The 26,641-nt window shown below is 56.4% G+C and overlaps 1 protein-coding gene across 4 annotated transcripts in view; it reads left to right on the forward strand.

The window, feature by feature from the left end:
* The window catches only part of HDAC4 (histone deacetylase 4), a 255,996-nt gene extending 235,783 nt beyond the window's left edge, over positions 1-20,213 (forward strand). For all 4 annotated transcript variants that reach the window (XM_067740021.1, XM_067740022.1, XM_067740024.1 and 1 more), the window contains 5 exons: positions 1,987-2,105; positions 3,548-3,681; positions 13,822-13,906; positions 14,874-15,015; positions 15,520-20,213. In XM_067740021.1, the coding sequence (XP_067596122.1) occupies positions 1,987-2,105; positions 3,548-3,681; positions 13,822-13,906; positions 14,874-15,015; positions 15,520-15,559 (520 nt within the window). In that variant the 3' untranslated portion in view covers positions 15,560-20,213. The remainder of the gene's footprint in view (positions 1-1,986; positions 2,106-3,547; positions 3,682-13,821; positions 13,907-14,873; positions 15,016-15,519) is intronic.
* The last annotated feature ends 6,428 nt before the right edge of the window (positions 20,214-26,641 follow it).

Raw genomic sequence — 26,641 nt, forward strand, 5'->3', positions numbered from 1 at the left:
TGGAGCGAGGTTGGCAAACTGCGGCCCATGGGCCGTGTCCCAGCATGTGGTTTTTGTTTTTGCAGTACGCGGGCCTCTCACTGTTGTGGCCTCTCCTGTTGCGGAGCACAGGCTCCGGACGCACAGGCTCAGCGGCCATGGCTCACGGGCCCAGCCGCCCTGCGGCATGTGGGATCTTCCCGGACCGGGGCACGAACCCGTGTCCCCTGCATCGGCAGGCGGACTCTCAACCACCCAGCATGTGTTTTTTAAGTAAAGTTTTATTGGAACACAGCCACGGCGATGTGCTCACGCATCATGTGAGGCTGCTTTCCCGTGACAAGGGTGGTGTTGAGACCACGTGACCCAAAGACGGAAATACTCTCTAGCTCTTGGCAGGAACGCTTTCCAGCCCCTGGTCTAGAGTCACACGCCGTGTCCCTGGGCCCCCAAAGCGGGGTGTGGTCCCTGAGGCACAGAGCCTGGGTCCTTTGAAGCTGCTTTTATCGGCTGTGCAGAGACAGTTCCGGAGGGAACTGAACTGGGTGCAGCCTCAGAAGAAAGAAAAATAAAAGCAGGGAGATGTCGAAAGGCCCACCTGGGCCGTGGCTCCCTGCTTCCGGAGGTGGGTTTCTTGGTGGGCAAAGTGCCAGGCGTGCGGTCGGCGCGGGTCTTCATGGCAGAGACTCGACCAGCGCCTGACCCACCGCAGGACAGACGCTCCCTGGGAGGCACCCCTGGGGTCTCCCAGCGCCAGGTGGTGCATGGTCCCTGGAGCCGGGCCGGGGCGTCCTGGCTCCGCACCACAGATCCTGCAGAGAAGGACGGCTGGGTTTTCACCTGTGTGTGGCTCTCTGGGGCTCTCGGCCCTTCCACCACCTGAAATCAGAGCAATTCCTCAACAGGGTTGCATTCAGAATACCTCCTGGATGGAGAAACAGTCAGTCTTTTGAGCATTTTGTTTCTTCGGTCAAAGTTGTCTTCTGGGGTTGACTTTGCCAGCGTAAGTGGCAGCCTCACCCTTTAGTAAAAGCTGAACAAGAACCCGTGGGAGCTTTCACGGGCCGCCTTGCACCCTGTGGCCGTGGCGCTCTCTGGAGTTCAGCACGTGGCGGGACCGTCAGCCGTGCCCAGTGCGCTGACGCCCTCCCACGCGGGCCTCTGAAGACCTGGGGTGGGAGGGGGCCTCAGAGGTGACGAGCTGGGCTCACGTGCCGGGGAAGCTGCGGGACGAGGGCGGCCCCTCTGTGCAGTGGCTCAGGGCAGCAGGCAGGGCTTTCCGACACGCAGTGCGACGCCCAGGCTCCTCCGGCCAGGGATGGGGGGCCGAGTCGACAGAGGCTGCCAGCGCCGGCAGCCACGTGGCCCCTGCTTGGCCTGCCCTGGAGCCCCGGCCCCGTGCCGTGATCTGCCCACCCCACCCGCATGGGGCAGGAAGGAGACGGGAAGTCAGGGATGGTTTTCCAGACGCAGTGAAGCCGGCTCAGGGCACGGACACGAGCGCTTGACTTGCCGTGGGTCTCTCCAGTCTCAGCCAAAGCGTGATTTACAGAACGAGCCGGTGCAGTTAGGCTGCGAGCTGGGGGCGCCGGGGCATCGTGTTAACAACGCTTTCCCCCCGCCTTTCAGGTAGACCCTTCCGCTTGTTTCCCGAATGTAACTTAACCACTGAGCTTCTCTGTGTTTAGATTTCTAATCGGTCAGTCCTCTTAAGTTTGGTCATCGGTTTTCCCTTTAGAGATTCTGTGTTAGATTTCTTTTAATTAGCCTAACACGTCCCCCTGGCCCACGAGCAGTGGGTCTTTGGTCAGTCGTCCGTAGCCGCGGTGTGGCCTGGTGGGGGGGAGGGGGCAGTGGAAGGAGAGCCCCCGCTCAGCCACGCAGCCCTGCGTCCCCGGTGCTGGGCGGTGACCTCGAGGCCCTGACGGCCGGCCTTGGTGGCCGTCCAGTCCCCTCCCCAGCTGCGTCCTCGGCTGACGCTGTGTCACCTCCTCCCGCCCTTCGCAGAACTGTGGTCATGCCGATCGCCAATGAGTTTGCCCCAGATGTGGTGCTGGTGTCGTCGGGCTTCGACGCCGTGGAGGGCCACCCCACGCCCCTCGGAGGCTACAACCTCTCCGCCAAATGTAAGTCGGGTTTGCGGGTGACCAAGAGCATGGGGCGGGGGTGCTGGTGTTTTGGGGATCAGACGTCAGAGGCGCTGGGCACGCCAGGCTTCCTCTTTAGTGGCAGCGGAAGGAAACTCCATGTTACATCTCACCAAAAGCACGACGCCGGCGCCCCCACAGAACGCGGAGTGAACAGCCCACGTAGACCGGGAAGCCGCCGCGGGGGGCTCTGCCCAGAGGTCGTGCTGGCGTGAGGTTGTACAGCCCGCCAGCGCGGGGCCCGCGTGCTGGCGCTGTCAGCCGGCGGCCGGGTCCACAGCGCTCCTGAGAGACCTGTCCTCCCACGTGGGGTGGGGGGGGGGTGGGAAGGGAGACCCTCGAACCCGGGAAGACGGGCGTAGCCGGCAGCCCGTTTACTTCGGAGTCGGAGGGGCGGAGGGCCTCTGCTTCTGCTCCGTCACAGCAAATTGTGAAGAAACGGAAGCTCCGCCCCTGCCGGCCTCCCGGGGGTCGCCGTGGTCCAGGCGCCTGGGGCTCTTCCGGGGCTCCTAGACGCGGCGCTGGTGACTCACGCGAGGCCCGGGGGGCCCTGTGCTGGCCGTCAGTGCAGATGGTGAAGGAGAGCCTGTCCCTCACCCAGCAAGGGGAGAGCGTGGCTCCGTGGAGGAGAACGACGGAAACAAAGGGCAGCCTCTCGGAGTCCACTGCCCGGGGGTGGGGGGGCGAGGGGCTGACGAGGTGACCGGGCCGAGGGCAGAAGTACCAGGGAGCAGAGCCCGACGTCGGGCCCGCTCTGCCGCCGGCCAGCCTGTGACGGGGCTAGTCCCGCAGCCTCGTTCTCCCTGGCTCCCTAGTAAACGTCAGACTGTTCTGGCCGAGGGTGGTAACATCGTTACCCATCGGGCGTTTTCTGCCGGGGGAGGATGACGTGGGTGCGGTGGAAGGACTGCGGCTATCGATGAAAGCCAGGTGTCCCAGACACGGATGTACGAGAGCCCTGGAGGGGCACACGTGGTGCTGATGTGAGAGCTGGTGCTCACTCACACGCATGTGCTGGCACGTCGGCTGCCCAGAAGCCCCCGGGCTCCGGGGTGGACGTGGCTGTGCCTAGCAGCTGCCTGCTCTGCTCTTGCCTCCTGGCCTCCGCGGTTCCAGCAGGAGAGCGAGGAGGGGCTCCCCCCGGGGTCCTCCCCGCCCCCAAACGGGATGGTTTGCGGCATCGTGAAATCAAAGCTCCGAAATCGTAATTCCTATTCCCAAGGAGATCAGAAAGAATCCCGAACCCAAATTCTTCAATGAATGGATTACAGTCCGGCCTGGCTTCTATCAGGTGTCTCCGTGTGCCAGCCCCTGGGTCTCTGCAGCGTGATGTGATGCACTCCTGGACGCTTTGATCCACTGCCAGGTGTCGGCGCCACGGCCCGGCCTTGCCCTCGACTTGGATCCCGTTTCCCTTGCAGGTTTCGGGTACCTGACGAAGCAGCTGATGGGCTTGGCTGGCGGCCGGATCGTTCTGGCGCTGGAGGGGGGCCACGACCTCACAGCCATTTGCGACGCCTCAGAAGCCTGCGTCTCTGCTTTGCTGGGAAACGAGGTAGGAGAACAGGAGACGGCGGCTCGGGGCCCACGCAGCTCAGGGCCGGGGCTGCTCTGCTCAGCTGTCCCCGCGGTGTTCGCGCTCTCTGCCGCCCACACCTAGGAGGACTGTCACACGCCTGACCAGGCCATCCAGTTGTGGCCGGAAGGAGGTGGGGAGAAAGACAGGACCCGTTTCAAAGGCAGAGCCCATTTCTCTTGGGAAGACGGTTCAGGATCTGCCTTTCAAAGGCACTCAGCTTCACGTGTGGGTTACGGGGAGAACGCCTTCACTGGTGTCCTGCTCGTGGACGGACGGGTCTCTGGGGCGTTCTAAGGCAAGTTCTGGGGGAGGAGTCACCACGCCATCTCGGGGGCCGGGGCCTGGGGCCCCGATTCACTGTGGCTCTCCTGCTGCTCTGACCCTCGGGAGACGCCCAGGGCTGGGCTCGGCACTGTGGCCTGACGGCCCGGGCTCAGGGGGTCGGGTCTGGACCAGGAGGGAGCACTTCTCAGGGTTCGAGGCGGGGCGGGCCACTGGGAGCATTCCAGCCCAGAGCGCCGTGCGGTCCAGCCGGGGCTTCTCACACCCACCGGTACTCCTGGTGGAGGAAGCCTCCCAGCCGCGGGCAGACGGGACAGGGCGGGCGAGGTGCTGCCGGGGTTGCTGCTGGGAACCTGAAGTTCGTGACGGGCCTGATTTGTAGGTCCCACCTTGAATTTCAGAAATGTGCTCTTCCTGAAACTTTAAATCCATCCATGGCCTTTGGACGTGGGGTCATATACCAACCTCCTGACCCCATCAAAGGAGCCTGGGAGGTTCCCGCCTGCCCACGGCGTGGCTTTCTCTTGCTGCGTGCTGTGGTGTCACCATGAAGGTCCAAGGAGAGAGCCGCTGGTGTTTGGGCAGCGCGGGCCAAGTGCCCTGGGTCACCGGCCCAGCCTGCAGCAGGGAGGTGCCCGGGGCCCAAGCTCTCCAGACACAGAGGGCCTCGTGGGGGGCTCCGGGCCCACGCGGGGACACCCAGAGACAGCTGTGAGCCCTGCTCTCGTGCCACCCCTGGGACTCACCTCCCTCACCCCATCAGGCGAAGCGGGGCTTCTCCAGGTTTGCAAAGCGCAAGGACGCTCTCCCAGCAGGGTCAGGGTTACCTGGTGCCCAGTGGGGGTGGCCGAGTCCAGCCGTAGGACGGTGTGTGCTTTCTGGAACAGCACCGCCGATGGCCGAGCTCAGGGGCGGACGGGGAGGGCTGGACCCCCGGCACGGAGGCCGAGAGTAGGACCCGCAGCCAGAGTCGCAGGCCCGGCTCCCTGTGAGGCACTGCCTGTGCGGCCACCTTCCCGTGGCTGTCCACAGCCTGGGCTCATGATGAAAGAGGACAAGGCATTAAAACAACAAACAAACAAACAACCACAAGATCCAAGCACTGTGAACACAGGAGTTTCCTGATGCCCGAGCCCCATAGTGAGAGCCCGGCCATCAGCGCTGGACAAGTGGGGACACGGGCCGGAGCTCACGGGCTCCCTGGCCGTCCACTAGGACAGGCCACTGGCTGGCAACGGGGGTGTGGGCAGTGGGCTCCGGTGGGCGGGCACCCGGGATGGCTCCGTTTTCCCCTGACAGCCTTTGTGTGTCATGGATGGTGTTCATTTTAATCTAAGTCACAGGTCCTGGATCCAAGGTCCTGGTGGCATCTCTCCTTCCCGGTCGGCTGGTTAGCCACACGCGTGAATATTCCCCAGCAAATACCCGTTTGCTTCCCAAAGCGTCCACGGCTTTTCACCTTCCCTCTCGTCGTTTAAAGCAATGTCCCCCGTAAATTTTACCAGTAGGAGGCGGCTGGTTTATATATTCAAACCATCCTGAAGCCTTTTGATTTTTAGAGCCAGTTATTTTATAATAACAATAGAGAACCCGGCTTTCAACTAGGCCTGTTCCTGCACTTCTAGCAAGAAAGTGTTCTTTTACTGAAACACATCAAAAAGCAGGACGCGCTAGTTTTATCAAGGTCTCTTAAAAATCTTTTTAATGCCGGGAAGTTGGACGGCGCTTCACCCCTCTGCCCCGCGGCCTTTGATGATGCTGATAACGGGGCAGCCAGCTGCGGACGGCGGCCTGTGCTGGGCGCGCCGCCCCCGGAGCCGGCCGCCCGCGGGGGGACAGCAGAGGGGCCCCTGCGGGGCTGGGGCTGAAGGTCGGCCTTGCTCCCAGAGTCACTGTGTTGGACAGTTTGAGCTTCAAGCCATTTGCAACCCTCGGTGACAGTGACAGTGAAATGTCACTTACTCAAAGTGCGTGGTGCGTGCAGACCTGCGGGGAGCCCGCTGGGCAGAGCCCAGGGAGGGGCCCTGGGCAGGTGGGTAGTCACTTCTGCCATTACATGTCACCCCCAAGGGAAGGTTTCTTTGGGGCCAGTTCTCTGTTTAATCGTGTGGCCTTTCAGGGATAAATGCCACCCTTTCATTCAGCCCAAGTTCATGATCAGTGGAGAAGGTCACGGGGGGCCAGGTGACCCACAGCCTTGGGGAAGAGGCTTTCACGCAGGAATGTCTCTCCTTTGTCACGTCGTCATGCTCTGTGAGGGTGCGGAGGGCGACAGCAGTAGCTGCGTATGTGAGACGGGGGCCGCGGAGCCCATGGTCCGCCTCCAGCCCGCCAGGCTTCTCCTCCCTCATTCGCTCCAGCTCACTGGCGCACACCTCACCCAGTGGCCGCCTGCGGGGTGCATGGGCCCAGGTGCGTGGCCCAGGTGAGGGCAGTGAGCCGCCTCCCCTCTCCACCTAGTCTCCCAGACCCGAGCTCACCAATGTTCAGAAGCTGGGCCCGAGCCCCTGTCCTTAAAAGTCGAGGGAGCCGTGCCCACAGGGGGCTGGCCATCACGGTCACGGGGAGTAGGGATGAGGCGCTGACTGCCCGACCCAGCAGCAGGGCAACTCCCAGGGCCGCTGAGCTCCGGCCCGTGTCCCCACTTGTCCAGCGCTGACGGCCGGGCTCTCACTATGGGGCTCGGGCATCAGGAAACTCCTGTGTTCACAGTGCTTGGCCCTTGTGGTTGTTTTGTTTTTTTTTTAATGCCTTGTCCTCTTTCAAGAGGATTTCAGCAGTGACAAAAATACCAATGAGACAGACCTCGGGCCAGCAGTGGGCTGGCCGGAGGTCAGTGCAAGGACACAGAGGATGTTCTCTGCAGTGGGGGAGGGAACCCGGGCCTGTGACCCCCTCAGCTATGGGGGCAGGGCTGACACATCTCGGAAAGTGTCGTGAACATTTGGTCACTAGACTAAGTCGGCCGTGGCACCCAGCGGCTTCCCCGGAGCGTGACGGCGGAGCAGGCCGCCCACCACGCCAGTCGAGTTTCCCGGCCAGAGCCTGCGCTGCATCGGGGGTGTGGGCCGCCTGTCCCCTGGTTGGCTCCCCCGCCTCTCCCACAGGACGGGCGCTCGCCCCTTGAGAAGCTGCCCTGCGCCCTCTGCAGGCGAGGGCCCCCCCCACCGGGAGGGGTGCCTGCCTCACCGCAGCCCCCCTGCAGGGACAGAGGAGCTGGGGGGAGGGGCCTGCACCTGCCTCCCGAGCCCTGGGGATGTCGTCCTGGGCGCATGCCCTCCACTGTCCGCTGAGTCTCAGTCCTTTCACCTCTTATTGAAAGGAGTCACGACCTTTAGCCCCTTATGGTTTATTTTTGCTGTTTAAACACTGTGTTGAGAACCAACCTGACCAGGTCCATAAGCCTTTGCGTTTTCACTAGAAGGGCTGTGAGAACATGATGCCGACTGGTCCCAGATAATTGCCGAGTCTGGCAGTGTCACCAGATGCAGTTAAAAGTGCCGAGGCCGTGAAGCCTGAACCGGCAGACGGGCACCGCACCCACCTCCCAGCCCTGCGGGAACCCCAAGGCGGGCGCCTCTAGGGGGAGGCTGTCACCGCTGGGCCCCGGCTGGCGCTGTGCTTCCTGAGTGCCCACGGGAGAGCTCGGGCTGGTGGGCAGCTGGCGGTCACTGAAGCCACAGGGAGTGAGCAGGCGGGGCCCCCGGCCGCTCCCGAGGGGAGCCAGCAGGAAGGCTGGGACTGAGGCTGAGGGCAGAGGACTGGGCGGAAGAGGAGGACCGGAGACGAACCTTGGGCAACAGCCCTGGTGAGACCGCGGAAACGGCCACAGAGAGGAGGGGAGATGCGGGCGCGCAGGTAGGGACGGCCCACAGGTCCCGTCTGCTCTGACTCTCACGTGGGAGAGAGTGTGCAGGTGCGTCTGTCCGGAGGGTCCGCGGACACAGAGGAGAGCAGGTCAGCAGAGCCGGCCTGCGGGCAGTGGGTGTGGGTCAGCTGGAGAGCTACAGGGGGCCCTGCTAGACATCTTCTGTCTCCTTAAGAAGAAAGGAGGGCAGGGGCACCTGCTGGAGTGGCCGGGGGCCTGAACCTGGAGCGGGGCTGTGAGATGCGGGAAGGTTACTGCTGGGCTGGGGCGGCGGCTGTGTGGCTGCCCCGAGGGGCTCTGAGGGGGCGATGGGGCGTGTGCACCTGAGGACAGGGGCCTGGGCCTACATCATCTCACAGTTTCCTGGCCGGCCCAGATACTCCCAGCAAAGTGGAGTTCTGTGTATTCTGAAAAACACAAACTCTGGCCTAGCTTCCTCCGGGATATCCTAAGGACTGTTTTCTTTGGTGCTGTAACCTCGTGACTCTTCCCACTTGCGGCGTGGGCCCTCGTAGACTACAGAGCAGGAAGCCACCTCCACACCTGCTACGACCAGCGCAGCCCCAGACCGATCCAAGGGTGCAGGGCTTTCTCGCCCTGGAGCTCGGACGTTCCCCCGAGTGTTTTCTCGCCCACCTCCCCCGAGGCCGGCTTCTTAAAGGTTGAGCTTAGGATACGCCTCCTTTCCAGTTTGGTTCTGACGTCCGACACACGAGGTACACGTGCCACAGGGCGGCTGAGGGCTCCCTGTCTGTCGCTCGGGACACGACGTTGTCCACAGCCGGCCCCCTCTTCTCTCCCAGGGGAGGCCCTCGAAGGTTCCCCAGCTTGGCGCCTTCCAGACAAAGGCGGGCGTGCGAGGGCACACGGCCCAGCTCTCTGAGCTCACGCGGCCTGGACCAGACTTCCCACCAGCTCCTTCTGGCCGAGCAGGGCTGCGGCCACCTGTTTGCTCTCCACCTGGGGCTGCTGGACGCCTCTCTGTCCTTCAGATCTCCCCGCAAGCTGCCCACCGCTCTGCTCCGCGTCACTCTGCGGCCCCCACCCCGCTCAGCGCGCCTGACCTCCTCTCCCCACCCCTTCCCTGCCGTCTCCACTCGGGCCCCTGCATGAGCATCGCCACCCACCCCCGCCCGCCCCGCAGACCCGGGACCCTGCTCTGTGTTTCCCACTAGAAAGACGCTCTGTGAGGCCAGGGGGAGGTTTGTCTGTTTTGTTCCCTGTTGGTTCTTACGGGGCTGCTCAGTAATATCTATTAAATGAAAGAATAAAATCCCAGGCAGCAGGGGATTTTGATATTTTGAGATGTGAATTCTCCCCGCTTCCCGGACGTTTTGTTGTAAGTCAAGGCTGGGAGCGTGCGAAGCCCCGGGGCAGGCTGGAGACAAGGGGCCGCCGTGGAAATGCGAGGGGGCAGGCGTGGGCTCGAGGTGCTCGCTGGACGTGACCGTGGCAGAGGGTGCTGGGAGGAGGGCCAGCCGCCAGCCGCGTGTGGGTTCTGCTGGGGACATGAGCCGTGGGGATCCCCCCCGCCCGGGACGGGGAACAGCAGGACCTGGGTTTAAATGTGAGAAAATTCCTGGTGCCACGCTCTGACACACCCCTCTGCCTCGAAGTGATAGGTGATTTTGGGAATGAGTTACTTTTTAAAGAATTGTTTTTTCTTAAAAGTGATAAAACTAAAATTCTAGCAGACTCTTAGAGTTGGGCCATAACAGTCAGGACACAGCAAGTTATGCTGCAGTGAGGACCCCCAACCTAAAAGGTGTGTTTTCTGCTCCAGCTCCGTGCCCGTGAGGGGCCTGGGCTCTGCCCCTCATCACCCTCAGCCTCAGGTGGCCAGGGCACTCGGGGACACTCCCGTCGTCACGGGGCTGCCCGGCAGTGGGCACAGCAGGAGGCTCCATTGCTGAATCTCTGGCCCCGGACTCACCGGGTCGTCTGAGAGTCACGCCCGTGCAGTCTCCTGGGACAGGAGGGCAGCTGCATCTCTGAGGCAGATCCTGGTGGAGGGAGGGGTGAGTCCCACGTTTACGAGGTGGCATCAGGGTCTTTGTCCTGCGGGCCCTCAGCAGTGGGGGACGACCCTCAGCGACACGGTGTCTCACGTTTGATCCCTGCCAGTCTGCAGGGTGGCACGGCACCAGCTGTGGTAGAGGATCGCGTCCTCGTGCCCTGGAGGCCAAGCACCTTTTCACGTGTCTCTTGACCACCCAGCCTTTCTCTTTGTGTCTTTTGCCCATTTTTCTATTAGACCATCTTTTTCCAATTTATTCTTGGGGGGAGGAATTGGATGGAGGGATGGATGGATGGGTGGATGGATGGGCAGGTGGACCCGTGGAGGTTGGGAGTCCCCTCTTTTTCTCTTCTCTGGAAGAGTGAGTGTAGGATCAGAATAATCTGTCCCTTGACTGGGAGGGCTCTCCTGGGCTACGGGTCTCCTGTGGATGAAAATTTTAAGTGGCTGATTTCGTCATTTTTGATCCCTTCTTGAATTAATTTTGGAAAGTTACATTTTACCGGGAATTTTTTCCACATCAGCCACGTTTTCAGAATTATTGGCAGAATTAATATTGTTCTCTCACTGTCTTTCATCTCTGCTATTCCTGTAGTTGTGGTGCTTCTTATCCTAGTGTGTTATTTGTGCCCCTCTTTAGTATTCTTGATCCGCCCTGCCAGAGCTTGTCGATTTAATTAGTCATTTCAAAGAATCAACTTCCAGCTACAGTATCTTTTTTTCTTTCAAAATGTATTTCTGCCCCATTCTGTGTATTTTCTTATCTTCTTTCTCTGGGGCTGTTCTGTTCTTGTGCTCATTTCTTAAATTCAGTTCTTAGTTCTCAGTCTTGTTTTCCAATATGTACCTTGAAGGTTATAAATGTCCCCCAGCACCGTGTTTAGCCGCATCTCACACACTGTCATGTGTGGCATTTTCATTACTTTTTATTTCTCTGCATTTCATAATTTCTGTTATGATTTCTTCTTTGACCCACGATGGGTGTGTTTACAATGTCCAGCCATAGGGCTCGTGACTCTTTTTGTTTTCAGTATCTAACAGATGGCACTGTGCTAAGAAGAGGTGGTCTGGGTGGCAGGTATCCTTTGTGGAGACTTGCTTCACGGGCTAGTACGTGGTCAGTCTGTGTAGACGCTTCCACATCCGTTAAATGTGAGAACATTCCGTCCCCCGTCTGCTTTACAGAGTGTTCCATTTATTCCCACGAAACCACCCTTGCTAACTGTGCTGTTCATGTTTTGGTTTTCCCTGTTGATTGTTGTCCGCTTGTCTGCGGGATCTGAGAAGGACGTGTCAAAATCTCCTACTAGGATGGTACGTTCATCCGTCTCTGCTTTTAGTTCTGTCCACTTTCACTTCATACATTTGAAAGCAGTTTTACTAAATATATACAAATTTTAAATCATTGTATCCTTTTGATGAGTTGAAATTTTTATCATCGTGTAGTGACCTTCTTTGTGTCCGGTTATGGTTTTTGTCCTGAAGTGTGTTGTACCAAACACGTAAGGTGCTGCACCGGCCCCTCTTTATCGGGTGTGCCTGATGTGTGGTTTTTAGCCTTCTTCCAGTGTCCCAGGTATGTCCTTTGGCACATAGCGTAAGGCTGGATTCCATTGTCATGTGTCACGTCCTGTCCAACCGTCTGTGTTTTACATGCAACTGAGGATGATGCCTCTATTAGTCACGGAAAATCCTCGGCCGTCGGCACCGTCCGTTACCCACCCCCCAGTCTCGTGGGGACACTGACCTCCTCTGTCCCTTGTCTCTGGGCCCCGTTCAGGCTCGTTTCTTCAGCTGTTGCTTCCAGGTTACCAGTTTTCTCTCCAGCTCGTCTCACTGTGTTCCTAATTTCTAGGAAATTATGTTTTCATTTCTAGAAGTTCCATTTGGCTTTCTCTCAAATATTCCGTTTCAGTTTCAGTGATCTCTGGTCCTTTCACCATTCAGTAGTATCTTATTTTTATTTTTAATATATTAAACATGCTTACTTTATAGTTTAAAGCTGATCATTTCAATAATTAAAGTCTTGGAGGATCTAAATCTTCATTTTTTTAAAAAAATTTCCACTTGGGGATACTTTCAGATTTACAGGAAAGTTGCAGGGCTGCACACGTGTCCCTGCAGACCCGCAAATAATTCCCTCTGTTATTGCGGCCGTACTCAGCATGGGGCGTTTCTCACAGCTGAGAAACCAACCCCGGCACATTGCCGTTGAGTGAGCTCCAGGACGGAGGAAGCTTTCACTCATTTTCCCCTTTTTCTGTTTCAGGGTCCTTCTCCTTCGTCCCCTCTGGGCCATGACACTTTCTCAATCTTCTGTTATTCTTGGAGGCAGGCTGGCCTCTGTTTGGAGGCAGGCTGGCCTCTGTTTGGAGGCAGGCTGGCCAGGTGTTTTGTAGAATGTCTGATTCTCTCCCTCGTGACTGGACTGGAACAAGGGGCTGGAGGAGGAAGACCCCGTGGTCGGGCGCCCTTCCCATCCACGTGGTGCCGTCCATGTGGTTCACCTCCGCTGGAGCTGACGTGGGCGCTGAGTTAGAGTGTGCTGGTCAGGCGTCTGCAGCGAGCTTCCGTGTTTCCTCTTCCCACGTGGACTCTTCGATGGACATCACACAGCTCAGCTAGGACGGGGGGGCAGGGTGGCAGGTGGCAGGCTCCACCTCGCAGAGACAGGGTGTGCACATAAGTTATTTGGAATCCCTCTTAAGGAAGATGCATCTCTTCTCTCTGTTTATTTGTTTACTCAGTCACTTATCACGCCAGTATGGACTAGTGGATATTAATTTTACATTCTGAGATATAATTCAATACCTGTACGTACTTCATTTCCCCTTGGCCCCGCGTGTGTCCCTTTGACACGCCCGCTGTTTTGTCTTTGAGCGCGTCCTTCCCTACCCTCTGCATTCAGGGTGCTCCAGGCTCATCCTGCATCTTCCCCGTCCCAGCCCTGGAGCAAGCCATTTCTCCAAGGAGCCTGGTTCCTTTTATTGGAGAGAGGTATTAGAGACCTTGTCTGTTCTTCCTGACCCAAGTTCATGCTCACTTACTTGTGTGTCTTGTGATTTTTGTGATTGGGAATCCATGCTTCCTAGAAGTGAACTGGCAGTGCTAACTGGCGGCCTGGCTTGGGGATACACGTGTCCCTCGAGCACTGGTGGGACCTGTGGTCCGTGCGCGCCCGCTCTGTCCACTCATCCTTGGCGGGGCGGTGGTCATCACGGCCAGGCGTGCCCAACCCAGGACCTGTCCCCCGTTATCTGACCTCCCCGGGCTTTCCCAGCTTTGTCCCAGAACCCAGCAGGTCTCCCCCAGTTCTGTAGGCTTGTCTGGTTGTTTACACTGTTCCCGTATTTGTGAGCTATTTCATCCCACGTTTGGGGCGGTTCTGTGGCTGCTGACGGGCGGGCGCGTGCGTGCCTTCTGACAACATCTGCTGCGGGACTTGCGGAGGAACGCAGAGCACAGGTTCCCTCGCTGAGGTGCTGCGCGCTCCCTTCCGCTTACCTTTTTCCCCATTACTGGAAGGAAACCCTGAATGGGGGATATTCAAGCACTATTAGTAAAACCCTTATTTATAGGGGATTTGAAACTGATACTTCCAAAAAGTAATGATGCCTCCCCTGATGTCATGCTGTGGTATCAACAGTGGAGGCCAAGTTGCTGCCTTTCTGTACCAGGCACTTGTGGGCACCATCCGTCGTTCTGCTCACAGAGGAGCCCACGAATATACCTGATAGCCTCCTAAGAAAAATACCTTAAGGAAAATAAATCTAGTCTTGTAAAAAATTTCCGTAAGAAATGCCAAAACCACATTTGGCTTCTTAAAGCTGTTTTGTTTGCTCAGTAGCAAGTACACTTCAGAAAGACGCTGACTCTGGACATCCCATCTTAACACACACGGGGATTATACTGATATTAATTCAGTATGTATTCTTCTTTTTTTCTCCAGCTTGATCCTCTCCCAGAAAAGGTTTTACAGCAGAGACCCAATGCGAACGCTGTCCGGTCGATGGAGAAGGTCATTGAAATCCACAGTAAGTGGCCTGGTCCGGTGCTCAGCTGGGAGACCCTCCTGGGGGAGAGACCCAAGGGAGGAGGGAGGACTCCGTGGCCCCATCTCCCACCCGTGGCCTTCTGTCTGTCTCACTGCCAGCTGCTTCCCCAGGCCGACATGACAGGGACTTGCGTTCAGCTAGAAGGCAACGAGCTGGCAGAGACTCTTCGTTTTACCCCCATTCATTTCCCCACAACCTGCTACAGTCACGTCATCGGCTCTGCTTTAGGGGGTGAAAGAACCGAGGCTCAAGGAGTCTGTGGGGTCACTTGCTCTGGGTCCCCAGCTGGCAGGGCTGGGCCTTGCGTGTGAGCCCGTGTCCTCGGGTCTGGCCCCTACCCCTGGACCAGAGGATCCCACCCCATAGCTCAGAGACGCTCAGCCTGCAGAGACCCAGCCCCGGGTGCAGCCCCCTTCCCAGCCGGCCTGGGGGCCCAGGAGGCCGGCGCACAGCAGGGACTCCTGCCCTGCCCGCATCACACAGCTGCTTGTCCTGGGTCTTCAGGGTGACCCAGTCATAAGACTGTCCGTGTGAGTGGGTGGAAGCCAGGGTTTCCCTGCTGCGGCCTCAAGCTCCGGGCCTCGGGGTCATTCCCCCCCAGCCTCCCCGATGGGGGGAGAGGCTGCCTGGACCCCCCGGCCCTCCCAGCACTGCGCCCCCGCCCCCGTCATCTCGGTGGCTCCAGGTGGGAGTTGGGAAGTGCCCCACGGCACCCCGAGGGAGGGGCCCTCCTGGGAGGCCGCCCCCATCCCAGACGTGCTGCCTCTGGAGGGCTTGGGTCTGCGGGCCACGCAGAAGCTTTTCCGAAGAGCCCCAGCCTCTGTGGGTTTGTAACCAGGTGATTCCCTGGCTTCCGTCTCTGGAGAGAGTGACGGGTTCTGCTTGAGCCCCTCGGCGCGGAGGCTGCTGGCCGGCCCCGTAAGCGAGTAACCGTGCCCTCCCGCAGGCCAGTACTGGCGCTCCCTGCAGAGGCTCGCCTCCACCGCCGGCTACTCTCTGGTTGAGGCCCAGAAGTGCGAGAACGAAGAGGCCGAGACTGTCACTGCCATGGCCTCGCTGTCTGTGGGCGTGAAGGCCCCCGAGAAGAGGTGAGCGTGGGCACCGCCCTGTCGTGAGCGCTGACGTGGTCTGCGGACCCCCCAGGTCTTTGCTCCTGGGCGCCATCAGATGCACGTGGTTTCTCCCCGTAGGCCCTGCCAAGCTCAGCAGGGCCGGGAGGGAAGGAGGGAGGGCGGGCAGGTGTCCCCACCCTAGTCCAGGACCGGACGGCATGGCCACCTCTCTCCAGAGCGCAAGACCCTCAGAAACACTCGAAGGGCGTCTGGACCCAGAACACTTACCGTGGCAGGGGTAGCTAGGAGTCGAGGGCGGGGCAGCGGGGTGGCAGCAGCCCTCATGGGTGGGGATCTCCGCCCACGCACGGTCTGCTCTTCTCTCCTCCGCTGCCATGCACCTGCACCCCTCCCCCTCCCCCCTCCCCTCCCCTCCCCCTCCCCCCCTCCCCCTCCCCCCTCCCCTCCCCTCCCCCCTCCCCCTCCCCCTCCCCCTCCCCCTCCCCCTCCCCCCTCCCCCTCCCCGGGGCTGCCCCACAGGCCCGACGAGGAGCCCATGGAAGAGGAGCCCCCCCTGTAGGTGCGCCCGAGGCTGCGGTTCTCTTGTTCGTTTGTCTCCGTCTTGAAGCTCCGCCGAGAAAAGTTGCTGTCGCCCTGCGTCCTGCCACGGCTTCTCCGAGCCCGCAGGTGCGGCGGGGCCGGCGGCAGCGGGCGGCCCTCTGCCTGCCAGGACCCGGACAGACGCCGGGACGCGCGGACACAGGGACACGCGGAAACAGGCGCTCTGGGCTCCCCAGGGAAGCCGCAGAGGAAGGAAGCCTGTGGTGGCTCGGGGCAGAGCTGCTGATCTAGCCGACACGAGAAAAAGAAAATGGAAATCAAAGCTCTCACGACACAAAGCAAACTTGATTAAAACTGGTGCTTACGGTTTGGTGATTCCCCACAATTCCACAGTCTCCGTGTAAACCACTCAACTCATCCTGTAGCTTATTTCTTTTGAAGAGAAAGTCGCCATGGCCCTGGCCGGCCTCCGAACACCGCGGTGCACAGTGGGGTGGGGCACAGAGTGGGCGAGCGTTTAAGGAGAGAAACTGGACGAGACAGAAACGTGAGCCCGCGGGAGCTGGCTTCGGTTTCTCAAAGCCGGTGGAAGACGCGCGTTTGTGCCTTTCTTTTTATTGCTCTGATGGATTTTTGTGGCTGGGTTTTCTGAAGTCTGAGGAACAATGCCTTAAGAAAAAATAAACAGCAGGAGTCGGTGGGACAGTTCCCTGTGGCCGGTGGGACCAGAGGCCGGTGCGTGCTGGCCGGGCCCTCCGCGAACAGCCCGGCCGTGGCCAGCAGCTCCGGAGGGCTGAGGTCCTGCCACCCTGTTTCACTTTATTGCTGTTGAAAAATGGAGGTAGTTCCAAAAAAGTGGCAAATACTGTTGGGGGTTTTGAAGTCCAACAAATTTTAAATGAATCCAAAGTGTTCTTTTCTCGTACATCATATAACAATTGAGCATCTCCATTTGGTTGTGAAGCATGTCCTAGGCACACTTTCAGTGTTACGATCGGAATGCTTTTTATTAAAAGCAAGTAGCATGAAGTATTGCTTAAATTTTAGGTATAAATAAATATATATATGTATAATATATATTCCAATGTATTCCAAGCTAAGAAACTTGATTCTTATGAAATCTTGATAAAATATTTATAATGCATTTATAGAAAAAGTATATATATATAATAAATGCAAATTGTAAAGGTCCCTGGCGAATGAACGACTTGTGAATTAGCTACCAAGGTGCTTATGGAAAGGGATCTAGTTTGAAGCTCATGTATTTCTGAACTCCAGATTGGAGAGCTTTCAGTCACACATTCGCCACGGGGCAACTACCCTGCAAGATTGTACTTTCATTTTAATTATTTTCTGACCCAGCCCCTTCCCACTCCAAGCCTCCATGCACATGTGTACCTAATGAGTTTTTATAGCAAAGAATATAAATTTGCTGTTGATTTTGTATGAATTTTTCACAAAAAGATCCTGAATAAGCATTGTTTTGTGAATTTTACATTTTTTCTCACCATTTAGCGGTTTTCTGAATGGTAATAACATCTGAACTTCTTCCTTTCTGAATTTTTGCTTGTACATTTTTTTTAACTTTGGAAGGTGTTTTCTTTCTTTCTTATTTTCATTCTGTTTATTTTTGTACAGTGAGCACAGAGTTTATTTTCAGAGTGAGCACCAAATGTGCCACAGGGTCTGAGGTCTGCCCCCCTGGCCCCGCCCCTCGGCTGGACATAGAGTGCAGGGCCCTTCTTGCCCTCTGCGCGTTGTGGGCCCGGGAGGGGGCGGGAGTCATCGCAGCGCTGACTTGGGGGGGCTTGCCAGACACCATGGGCCGTCAGCATTCTCAAAGCTTTTGTTTAAACTTCTCTGACCACATGGTCAGGATAGAATTTTCATTTCACTTTTCCAAAGACCTTGTAAGCATGTCCGCAACGTGTGGGGCTGGGGGGCCCGGCACCCTCTCTGGGTTCTTCTGCAGCCGCATGGTAGGGCCCCGGCCGGGAGGCCTGGAGCTCGGAGCCTGTGGCTGCAGGGAGCCTGGGCCCGCAGGGACGGCAGACTGCTGACCGGGACAGCCAGCCTGTGCTCTTTTTCTCTTTTGACAGTAACTGAAAGTCACTTTTCACTGGTAACTTATTTTCCAGCACCTGAAGCCACCAAGTGTCATTCCAAAGTGTCCGTCAGGTTCTGAGTCGAGGGAGTGCAGAACAGCTTGCCCGCAGCCGGGGGCCCCCAGCCAAGTCTCAAGTTTGGCAACATTTACAGGGTAGCTTCTGAAAGAGACTCTGACGCAGCCGGACTTGGACCAAGAGAATCCAGCTCCTTGGACTGGCTTGGTCACCACCGGCTGCTGTTGCTCAGACTTGGGATGGTGGTGGAGAGCGGGACAGGAAGGCCTTGGGACACGTCTGATGTTCTCTCCCCTCCTGGCCTTTTGCCCTGAGGCCCAAGCTGGCAGGGGGTGCTGGAGTGTGCGGGCAGCTGGATCCACCCAGCGGCCACAGCGGTGGCAGGGCCCAGCCGGCTGGCTTTTCTGGCCTTCTCGGCCCCCTTTTACTGCGGGGATCCCCCCGCCCCCCCCCTCCGCTGCCTGCCCACTTCCCGCCAGCCGTGGCTCCTGGGGAGGAACACCTCATCTGGCATTCTTTACAGGTGGTGGGTAACACGGACCCTGGTGGCCAAGTTATCTTTGGGGGGATTTACTTCTAATCTCATTCAACAGAGACTTCCTCTGCGGAAGGCCCGGTAGGGGGAACGTTGTCATTTGTCAGCTCACTCCAGCTTCACAGGCGTGCTTAAAGCAGTACCGTGTAGCCTTTTCTTTTCTTTAAAGACACAGCCCTTCTCGACGGCCAGCCGTCCAGGGCAGATGGCGGAGGGCCCACCTGGGGTGCCCGCAGGCCCACCGCCTCAGGGAGGGCCCCTCACACCTTCCCTCTGTGGTCCCTGGACCTCTGGCCTTTTTGTTCCTTTGCAGAGGCCTTGGGGGCACTGGCCGGGGGTCAGCAAGTGAGCACTTTATATCCCTTTGCGGGAAACCCCGTGATGCCCCGGGACTCGTGGTGTCACCCTGCCTTTGGGCCTTCCAGCTGCGCCACGCGGTGCCCAAGCCCCACCAGCAGGCGGCCGTCCGAGCCCCTGGGACTGGCCGCCCCTCCGGTTCTGAAGGGCCACTTTGTCAAAGTGTTTGGGTTTTTCTTTACTTCTTTTCAAAGTTTGTTTCCAGAGGAAGGACCGTTTTGTACTGGTCTGATTTTTGCAGCATTGCAATGGAATTCCTTGTTTTTAATTTTCGATCAGAACATTCCTTCTCTCCTGGTCACAGCCATGCGTTCATTCCATTCTTCTTTTTGTAGACTTTTGGCCCACGTGTTTTATGGGTATTGATACATATATAAATATATATATAAATACATATGAATATATTTTTTTAAGTTTCCTACACCGAGGTTGCATGGGCTGTTACGAGCGGCATGTCTTTATATCGTATATGGATTTTGCACGCCAAACGCGGCAGCTTGGGGAAGAAGAGAAATGCCTTTTTGTTCCCCTCCCATGACATTTGCAGACACAAAAGATGGGAATTTTTCTGTAAAACGAAACAAAACCTTGAAGGAGAGTGAGGGAGGGGGGAACGTTTGCATCTTATTGAACTTATTCTTAAGAAATTGTACTTTTTAATGTAAGAAAAATAAAAAGGACTACTTAAACATTTGTCATATTAAGAAAAAAGTTTATCTAGCACTTGTGACATACCAATAATAGAGTTTATTGTATTTATGTGGAAACAGTGTTTTAGGGAAACTACGCAGAATTCAAAGTGAACTGCCTGTCTCCCTCGGGTTGATTTAGAGGGATTTGTTCTGTTTGGTTTCTTCCCTTCTCTCCTTGCTCAGGGCAAGGCGAGCGCCGCCCCCCGACCCCCAGCCCTGGTGGCCGTCGGTTCTGCTGGGGAACCCGAGGCCCCAGCGGCCGTTTCCGCACAGCTGTGCCGACTTTTCCTGACTTTTAGATCACGTATGGCTAAGATTTCACTTTAAACTCAGCAGTCGTGAACTGTGCTGCACTGTGGTTTCAAATCGTACTTTGCATCGAGAGGAAACCATTTCTTCCTTGTAACGAAGCAGAGCTTTCCCAGCTCAGCTCACTCTGTCTTTGACATGATTAAAAGCCTCCTGTTGAAGGAAAAAGAAAGCAGACAGTTTCTGTTTGTTTTTGTTGTTGTTTTGGTGTGTGTGCTCCACAGTGGAGGCGCTATTTTCCAATTTACGAGAGTGACAAGCATGTCACCCTATGTCTACAGGAGGGGGTTGGCCCTATTCACCCAAGAGCTCCTCACGGTGTCGTGGAAAACGCAGTGGTGACGACTTCCTGTCCCACCCGACGCCTGTTCGCGCTAATGCAGGCGCCGCGCTGGTAGCAGAGACCCGTCTCATCTGTAACTTAATCAGTTCTCTGATCGTCTGGACCTCCCAGTGGTTCTTTCCTTTGCTCAGTGGAGTTGGAGGTTTTGTTCTTGGTTTTCTCATCCTTGTTTCCTTCTCTGTGGGTGGATTTTCACCGACTGAGGTGTCCTCCCCTGACGGCCGACTCCACTTCACCCGGAGTCCAGTGTTTGTACCTCATCATACGACTTGTCACTCTTGTGGTGTAAATAAAAAGCATTACTTTCCCTCCCACCTGTGGTTTCTGCCGTGTGCTCTCATCCTCGCTGGCTCTGTGCCGGGGACCCCGGGGGGTGGCTCCTAGGACCCAGCCCATCTGCAGCCCTGTCACCCTCCACCCGTACAGATGGCCTACAGGAGTGTCTTCACTTAAATGTCCAATAATTCAAGTCCTTGCACTATTTTCTCCCCAAAATCCTGGTCTGGAAATGACCGCGTAGGTGAATGAGGCCGAAGGGAAGGGACCAGAGGCCCGGCCTCCCCACAGCCGGGCACTCTCTCCCTGAGGCCGTGAGTCAGCAAACACGGCCCCCAGCAACACTGCCACCCCCAGGTGACCACCATACTTCCCCAATGGTCACACCCCTTCCCAGGCCCCCACGTCCAGTGACTAATAATGGGGGTGGGGGGGTTAAGGGTCCAGCCCCCTTGGCCCAACTCAGGGGCCCCTCTAGCTACTCCTGGTGGGGTCGGCCTGCCCCCTAGCTGGACTCTCCCTCTGTCAAGTCCTGTTCCCTTCCTCTCCTTTCTCAGCTGTTTACCCCAAGGACACGATTTGAAAAGCACAGTGCTCACCAGACTCCACCCAGGGTCTGCTTTCTGGGAACAGCCTGCAATACCCAGGGGCCTCTGACCCCCTTGCCTGAGCCCCAGGGTGAGGCCTGTGGAGCACAGCCACCTCCAGACACAAGCAGAGCTGCCCCAGGCAAGAAACTAGGAGTTGGAGTCAATGAGTTGGGGGTATTTGTTATGCAGTATCATTGCAGCAATAGCTGACTGATGCAGGCAATGTGAAGAGACAGGAAGCTCCAATGTAACTTGAGCCTTTTCATGCTTAAGTTGATTTTTATGAGGATATATTTATTAATTTACCCCAAATGAGAGGCTCTTATTCTAACAGGAATTCTCTTTTTTAAAACAGACGCAAATGAAAAGAAACCTTGAGAAAGTGTTTCCAGCTCTAGGGCAAGGAGATTCCTGAGGGCAGCTTTTCTTCAGTTTTATCACACTGTAGGTTTTTTGTAACATATCTTTTGGATCATTTTATCTGAAAATTATTTTTTAATGTGTTATAAAGCACTGATATTTTTTGCCTTTTGAAAGTATTAAATACCTCAACCACATTGAGGAGAGAAAACAACACACGTCACATGTGGCACATGGTCACATTTTGCCGTAAACGTCACAAATAGACATGGAGGATGAAGGTCAGCCCAGTATGCTCTTCCCTTCCCTTCCCTTCCTTTCCCTTCTCTTCCCTCCCCAGAGTAAACGCTTCCCTGAAACTGGTGTGTGGACATCTTGTCCAAGTTTTTGCATCTTTGCTGCATAATTTTATCTCCATAAAAGTAGAAGTTAGTGCATATGGTGCAAGTATTTACGGTAAATGCCTTTTTCATCCCATAGTGTGTTATTGGGACTCAGCTCCTCTGTGCACACACCTCTAGGGCATTCATTACAAGGGCTATGTGCTATTTCGTTACATGACTGTCCCCCACATGCACAACCCAGCCCTCTTGACGTGACAGGCACGTAAGCTGCTGCTGGCTTTTCTCCTCCACAAATTACACTGCACTGGGTATCGATGGGGGCTGTCTCTCCAAGAGGAGTTGCTGGCCCTGCATGGTATCAGCTCTGTTAAATCAGAACAGTCACTCCCCAAAGCAGTTTACTGATTTTCACTCCCAGCAGCATGGATTGGATCAGAAGTTTGGCCAAATAGAGAGCAGCAGGAAGAAGAGTACTGAGACCCTATGTGTCCCCCACCTATTCATTCACTACAAACACTCCCACATCCGTGTAGGCTGCACCTCTCCCCCCGAACAGGGCGACTTGGAAGCAAACCCCGACAGCACATCTCCCACCTGTATATATTTCAGTAGACATCCCTCAAAGATAAGGACTGTTTTCTTAAACAGGACACAATATACCACATCCTGCTTCAAAAATGGACCGTTCCTTAATGTCGTCAGATATCCAGTCAAAGTTGAAGCTCCCCCAACTGTCTCATTTTTTGTTTTGTTTCCTTGCTTGTTTTTTACGGTTGGTTACAGAGCTTACAGGAAAAAAGGAAAAGCACTGAAAGGTTACAGTTACAAAATGAAAAATTGCCCATTCAGTTCCTTACTCATGCTAAGTATTTTAAGCAATGTTGAAAGGGTAATATTATATGGCTTAAATAAATATATAAGACTTGAAGTTTAATTTTAAAATGCACTTAATATTCCTGTTTAAAATACACCCTTTGATGTGTTAAACTACCTTGGTTTGAATTTAAAAGTAACATTTTATTTCTCTGCCGGTGGCGCAAGCTCCAATTTGGAAAACGGGGACGAAACTGCATTTTGATTCATGCAAGTACTGGGATTTGTGCACAAAAACTAAAATGGGTGCAAAGTTCCCAGTTTCTTAGGCCAATTAAAATCCCTTTATCTGATATTTGAGTGTATAAAAAAAACGGGTTTGCAACCAAATCGTTTTCTAATCTATGTACTCAGCGTCTTTTAAATCTGATTCTCGTGAAACACAGCTAATATTTCAAGTTAAAAAGACCAAGAAAGTTGGCGCACTTAAACCTTTTGGGTGCACTTTTAGGGTGTTATATTTCCTGACACATCCTTAATAGCAACAAGAATTCAGTCACCCTCTGAAATCAGAGTCGGGACTTCAGGCTAATGAAGTTTTGGGGGGTTTTTTGAATTTTTGAATTTGTTTATTTTTTTATACAGCAGGTTTTTATTAGTTATCCATTTTATACATATTAGTGTATACATGTCAATCCCAACCTCCCAATTCATCCCACCACCACCCCCGACCACAGCCACTTTCCCCCCGTGGTGTCCATATGTTTGTTCTCTACATCTGTGTCTCTGTTTCTGCCCTGCAAACCAGTTCATCTGTACCATTTTTCTAGGTTCCACATATATGTGTTAATATACGATATTTGTTTTCGTCTTTCTGACTTACTTGACTCTGCATGACAGTCTATAGATCCATCCATGTCTCTACAAATGACCCAATCGATAAAGGCCACTTGGAGATGAAACAAAGGCGAGTAACCGACAGTCGAATACATGACAAAGTGATACATGATGACACAGCTAATCTCTGCATGGGTGGATCCCTGGGGACCTACCACATCCACCAGGAGCTTGCAGAGCCTGAGGCAAGAGTCCAAATGGAGACTCACATGTGTGAGTTGAGGTTATAAATCAAGTTCCAAAGGTATTCAATAAAAATATCTTCTCCCCCCGCAACCCCCTTCTTGACAAGTACACTTCCTGCAAGACCTGGGAGGCCAGGTTAGAGGTGGCATGTTTAGACCCCCAGAAGCGCTGCTGCCCACATCGCCCTGTTCTCCCCTCCCTGCATCCCTGCTGGCCGGGGCGGGATATGGCAGGTGGCACTGGGCCAGCCCACACCTCTCCCAGGTGCTTCTAGGCGCTTCCAGGGCCTGCCCCAGAGCCCAGAATGGCTCCTCGGACACTTCCCGGGCATCGCCCACACCATTTCTGCTTAATCCCCAGGGCCAGAAGGTGGCTGCCCCTAGCTGCAAGGTAGGCTGGGAAGTGCAATCTTCCCTGCAGGTGAACCTGGGAAGGCGGGCTCTGTTTTACAGGCGGGGGAAGGGGTGTTGACAGACACTGCCCCTCTGCCACGGAGCCCAGGCCAGTCTCCATAAACCTCGCCAGGACCACCGTACCCTCGACCTCATGGCACTGGGGGCTTTTCCACAAGGTCAGTATCTCTACCTGAAAGACCTCTGTGTCGGTGGAAAGGTACGAGGTCAGGTGTGGGGCCGCTGGGGGCTGCGTGGGCACAGCCCACGAAGGACAACAGGAGGGCGGCTGCCACCACTGTGCCCTAACACATCGGAGACGCTCACCTTCACCCTTCCTGGAATCACTCCGGCGTGTTCCATCCCCAGAAGAGGACGTGGCACCCAATACTGATGGGCAGAGAGGTACTCGGATCCTAAAGTAAGCCACCAGGTGACGCCAGGCCAAGAGCTAGGGCTGTGGGCTCCTGCCGGCCAGGGACTGGGGGCTCAGGACGAGACGCAGGACGGAAAGCCTCCTGGGACTTTGCTCACGTGGAGCAGTGATGCCGACGGACGCTGCTTAGCCCGAATCACCACAGAAACACAGAGGGCGCTTCAAAGAGCCGTTAGCCCAGGGCTCTCAGGGTCACCACCGGTGAAGAAAAGTCACCCAGAGCATGGGAGTCGTTGACTCTCCCACGGTTTCAGGGTGATGTGCTGACGAAGAGGCACCACAAAAGGGAGCTACACCCCCGGCTTTGTTTCGACCCCCGCGGGGCTGGTGGGGAGGAGAAGCCGCCGGCCTGGGAGGGGGAAGTGAGTGAGGGGCAGCGGCCAGGCGTGTGGTCAGAGACCAGGAGAGGCTTAGAGAGGAGCCATGGGCGGTCACTGTATTTTCTGTCTGCTCTCACTCTGGGTCTCATCGTGAAAGCGGGTTAGCCAGGGCCAAGTCTGGTGAGAAGGAGGTTCCCACAACATTAGGAGGCTTGTTCTGACAGTTCCAAGAACTGCTGGCTGCGGCCGCGCAGACATTTGCAGCGGGAGATGCTCTGGGGAAGCGGCCATCGCGAGGCTTGAAGCGCGAGCTCTCACGAGCTCATCGCATCTCAGCTTCACTCAAAGGAGGAGTGTGGCTGACTGCACGGTTCTGCCAAGTGAAATGCATTATTTCCATGGGAAACATGGTGGCTGCCTATCTCCAGGGCACAGTGCGGAGCTTGGCTTTGCGACGTCCTGAGCGCTGAGCCAACGGGCGTGACCTGAGTTGTCACCATCGCCCCCCAGGCTGGCCCACTTCAGACGAACATCCACCCAGACGGTGTCATGACAAAGTCTGAAATCCAAATTTAAGGAGTTAGGAGGTGAAGGCGTAAGTTATTCTAACAGAGAGCGCCCTCCGGAGTCCCTGAGCCTGGAGACGATGGGTCCCACACAACATGGGACCCTCGGTGGTGGTCCCACCTCACCAAGGGCTCACGGATCAGGGCCTGCATTGACTTAATCCCCCAGGAACCGTTCGGTGGGTAATGTGGTTACACCCATTTACACACGAGGAAACTGAGGCTCAGAAAATTCAAATACTTTGCCCAAGTTTGCACATCCACGAGAGGCAGCACGAGGCCCTGGACGCAGGACGGTCCTCACGTCAAGCCTCTTGTGTGAATCCTCACTTTCTGCTCCCCAGACCACACTCTGACGCACAGGCCACAGCTGACTCTGGAGCAGGATGGACGCCACGGGGACCGTTGACTGCGGCGTCTCGACCAGGGCTTGTACACTCGTTGCAAGGACGTCTGGGGCCGGTCGTTCTCCGTGGGAGCGCCCTGCACAGGAGGCACCATGGGGTGTAGGGCAGGGTCCTGGCCTCCACCCCCAGATGCCTCCAAACTCCTCCTTGCACTCTCTGCCCTCCCCAGTGGGAAAGGATGGGGCCCTGGGCTTCTCCCTTCCCCCACCCAGCCATCCTCGCTGAAATTGGATCAGGGACAGAATCCCCAGAGACAGAGCGCCCTGGGTCCGGCCTCCCAGCTCCGCTCAGAACCAGAAACTCCACAGCTCCAGCCTCTGCACGGAGCCTCCAAGGACGGACCTCACCACCTCCAGGTGCCCCGTTTCCCTGCTGGACAAGCCCAGCCAGGAGAAGACCCTTCCTCCTCGTGGGCCCCGGGGGCTCAGGTCATCCACCCAAGAGGCCCCACGTGTGGAGCCCATGCTAGGCGCCCAGGTGTTCTTGTGCAGACCAGGTGTGGGCAAAGCCCACCATCCCTCCCAGGAGAACGTCCCTCTAGGCCTCCCCCTTCCCGGCTAACCTTCCCAGAGCTCTTGCCTGGAAGGGGGGTCAGGCAGAGATGGCCTTGAACGGGGGTGTGACCTTTGACCTCACGGGACCTCAGTTTCCTCTGTAAAAGGAGCAGGTGTGCAGGTGGCCCCTCAAGTCCTCTGCTGTCCGCATAGTCAAGGGGCGGCTCCTGACGTGTGAGAAGAAACTGGCTTGTTTCTGATTTTCAGTTGTCGCTCTCAGAGCGACACCTGTAGTTACTGCCGCACGGCACGTTCCTAACAGCACAATTGCTGATGCGACTTCAGGTCAAGATTTCAACGAACATTGGAGGCAGGTACTGGAGAGGTAGAGGGGTGGGGTTCAGAGGCCCCGAGAGGAGGAGATGAAAGTGTCCCCTGGCAGGGAGGGGGTGGGCCTGGGGGCTGGGGGCTGCCCGGGCAGGGTGGGGTCAGCTCTGACTTGCAGGCCTGACCCCCAGCACTGATGGGGAGGGTGGGATCCACGCCTCTCCCTCTTTCCTCCTCCGTCTGCCCTCCTCCCACCTCCTGCTGTAACCCCGACCCTTCTGTGCCACTCCCATCCCTCCCCCTCCCCCTCCACTCCTGTGATTTCCCCCTAGAA

This window comes from Pseudorca crassidens, chromosome 6 (genome assembly GCF_039906515.1).
Source record: "Pseudorca crassidens isolate mPseCra1 chromosome 6, mPseCra1.hap1, whole genome shotgun sequence".
Classification (NCBI taxonomy): domain Eukaryota; kingdom Metazoa; phylum Chordata; class Mammalia; order Artiodactyla; family Delphinidae; genus Pseudorca; species Pseudorca crassidens.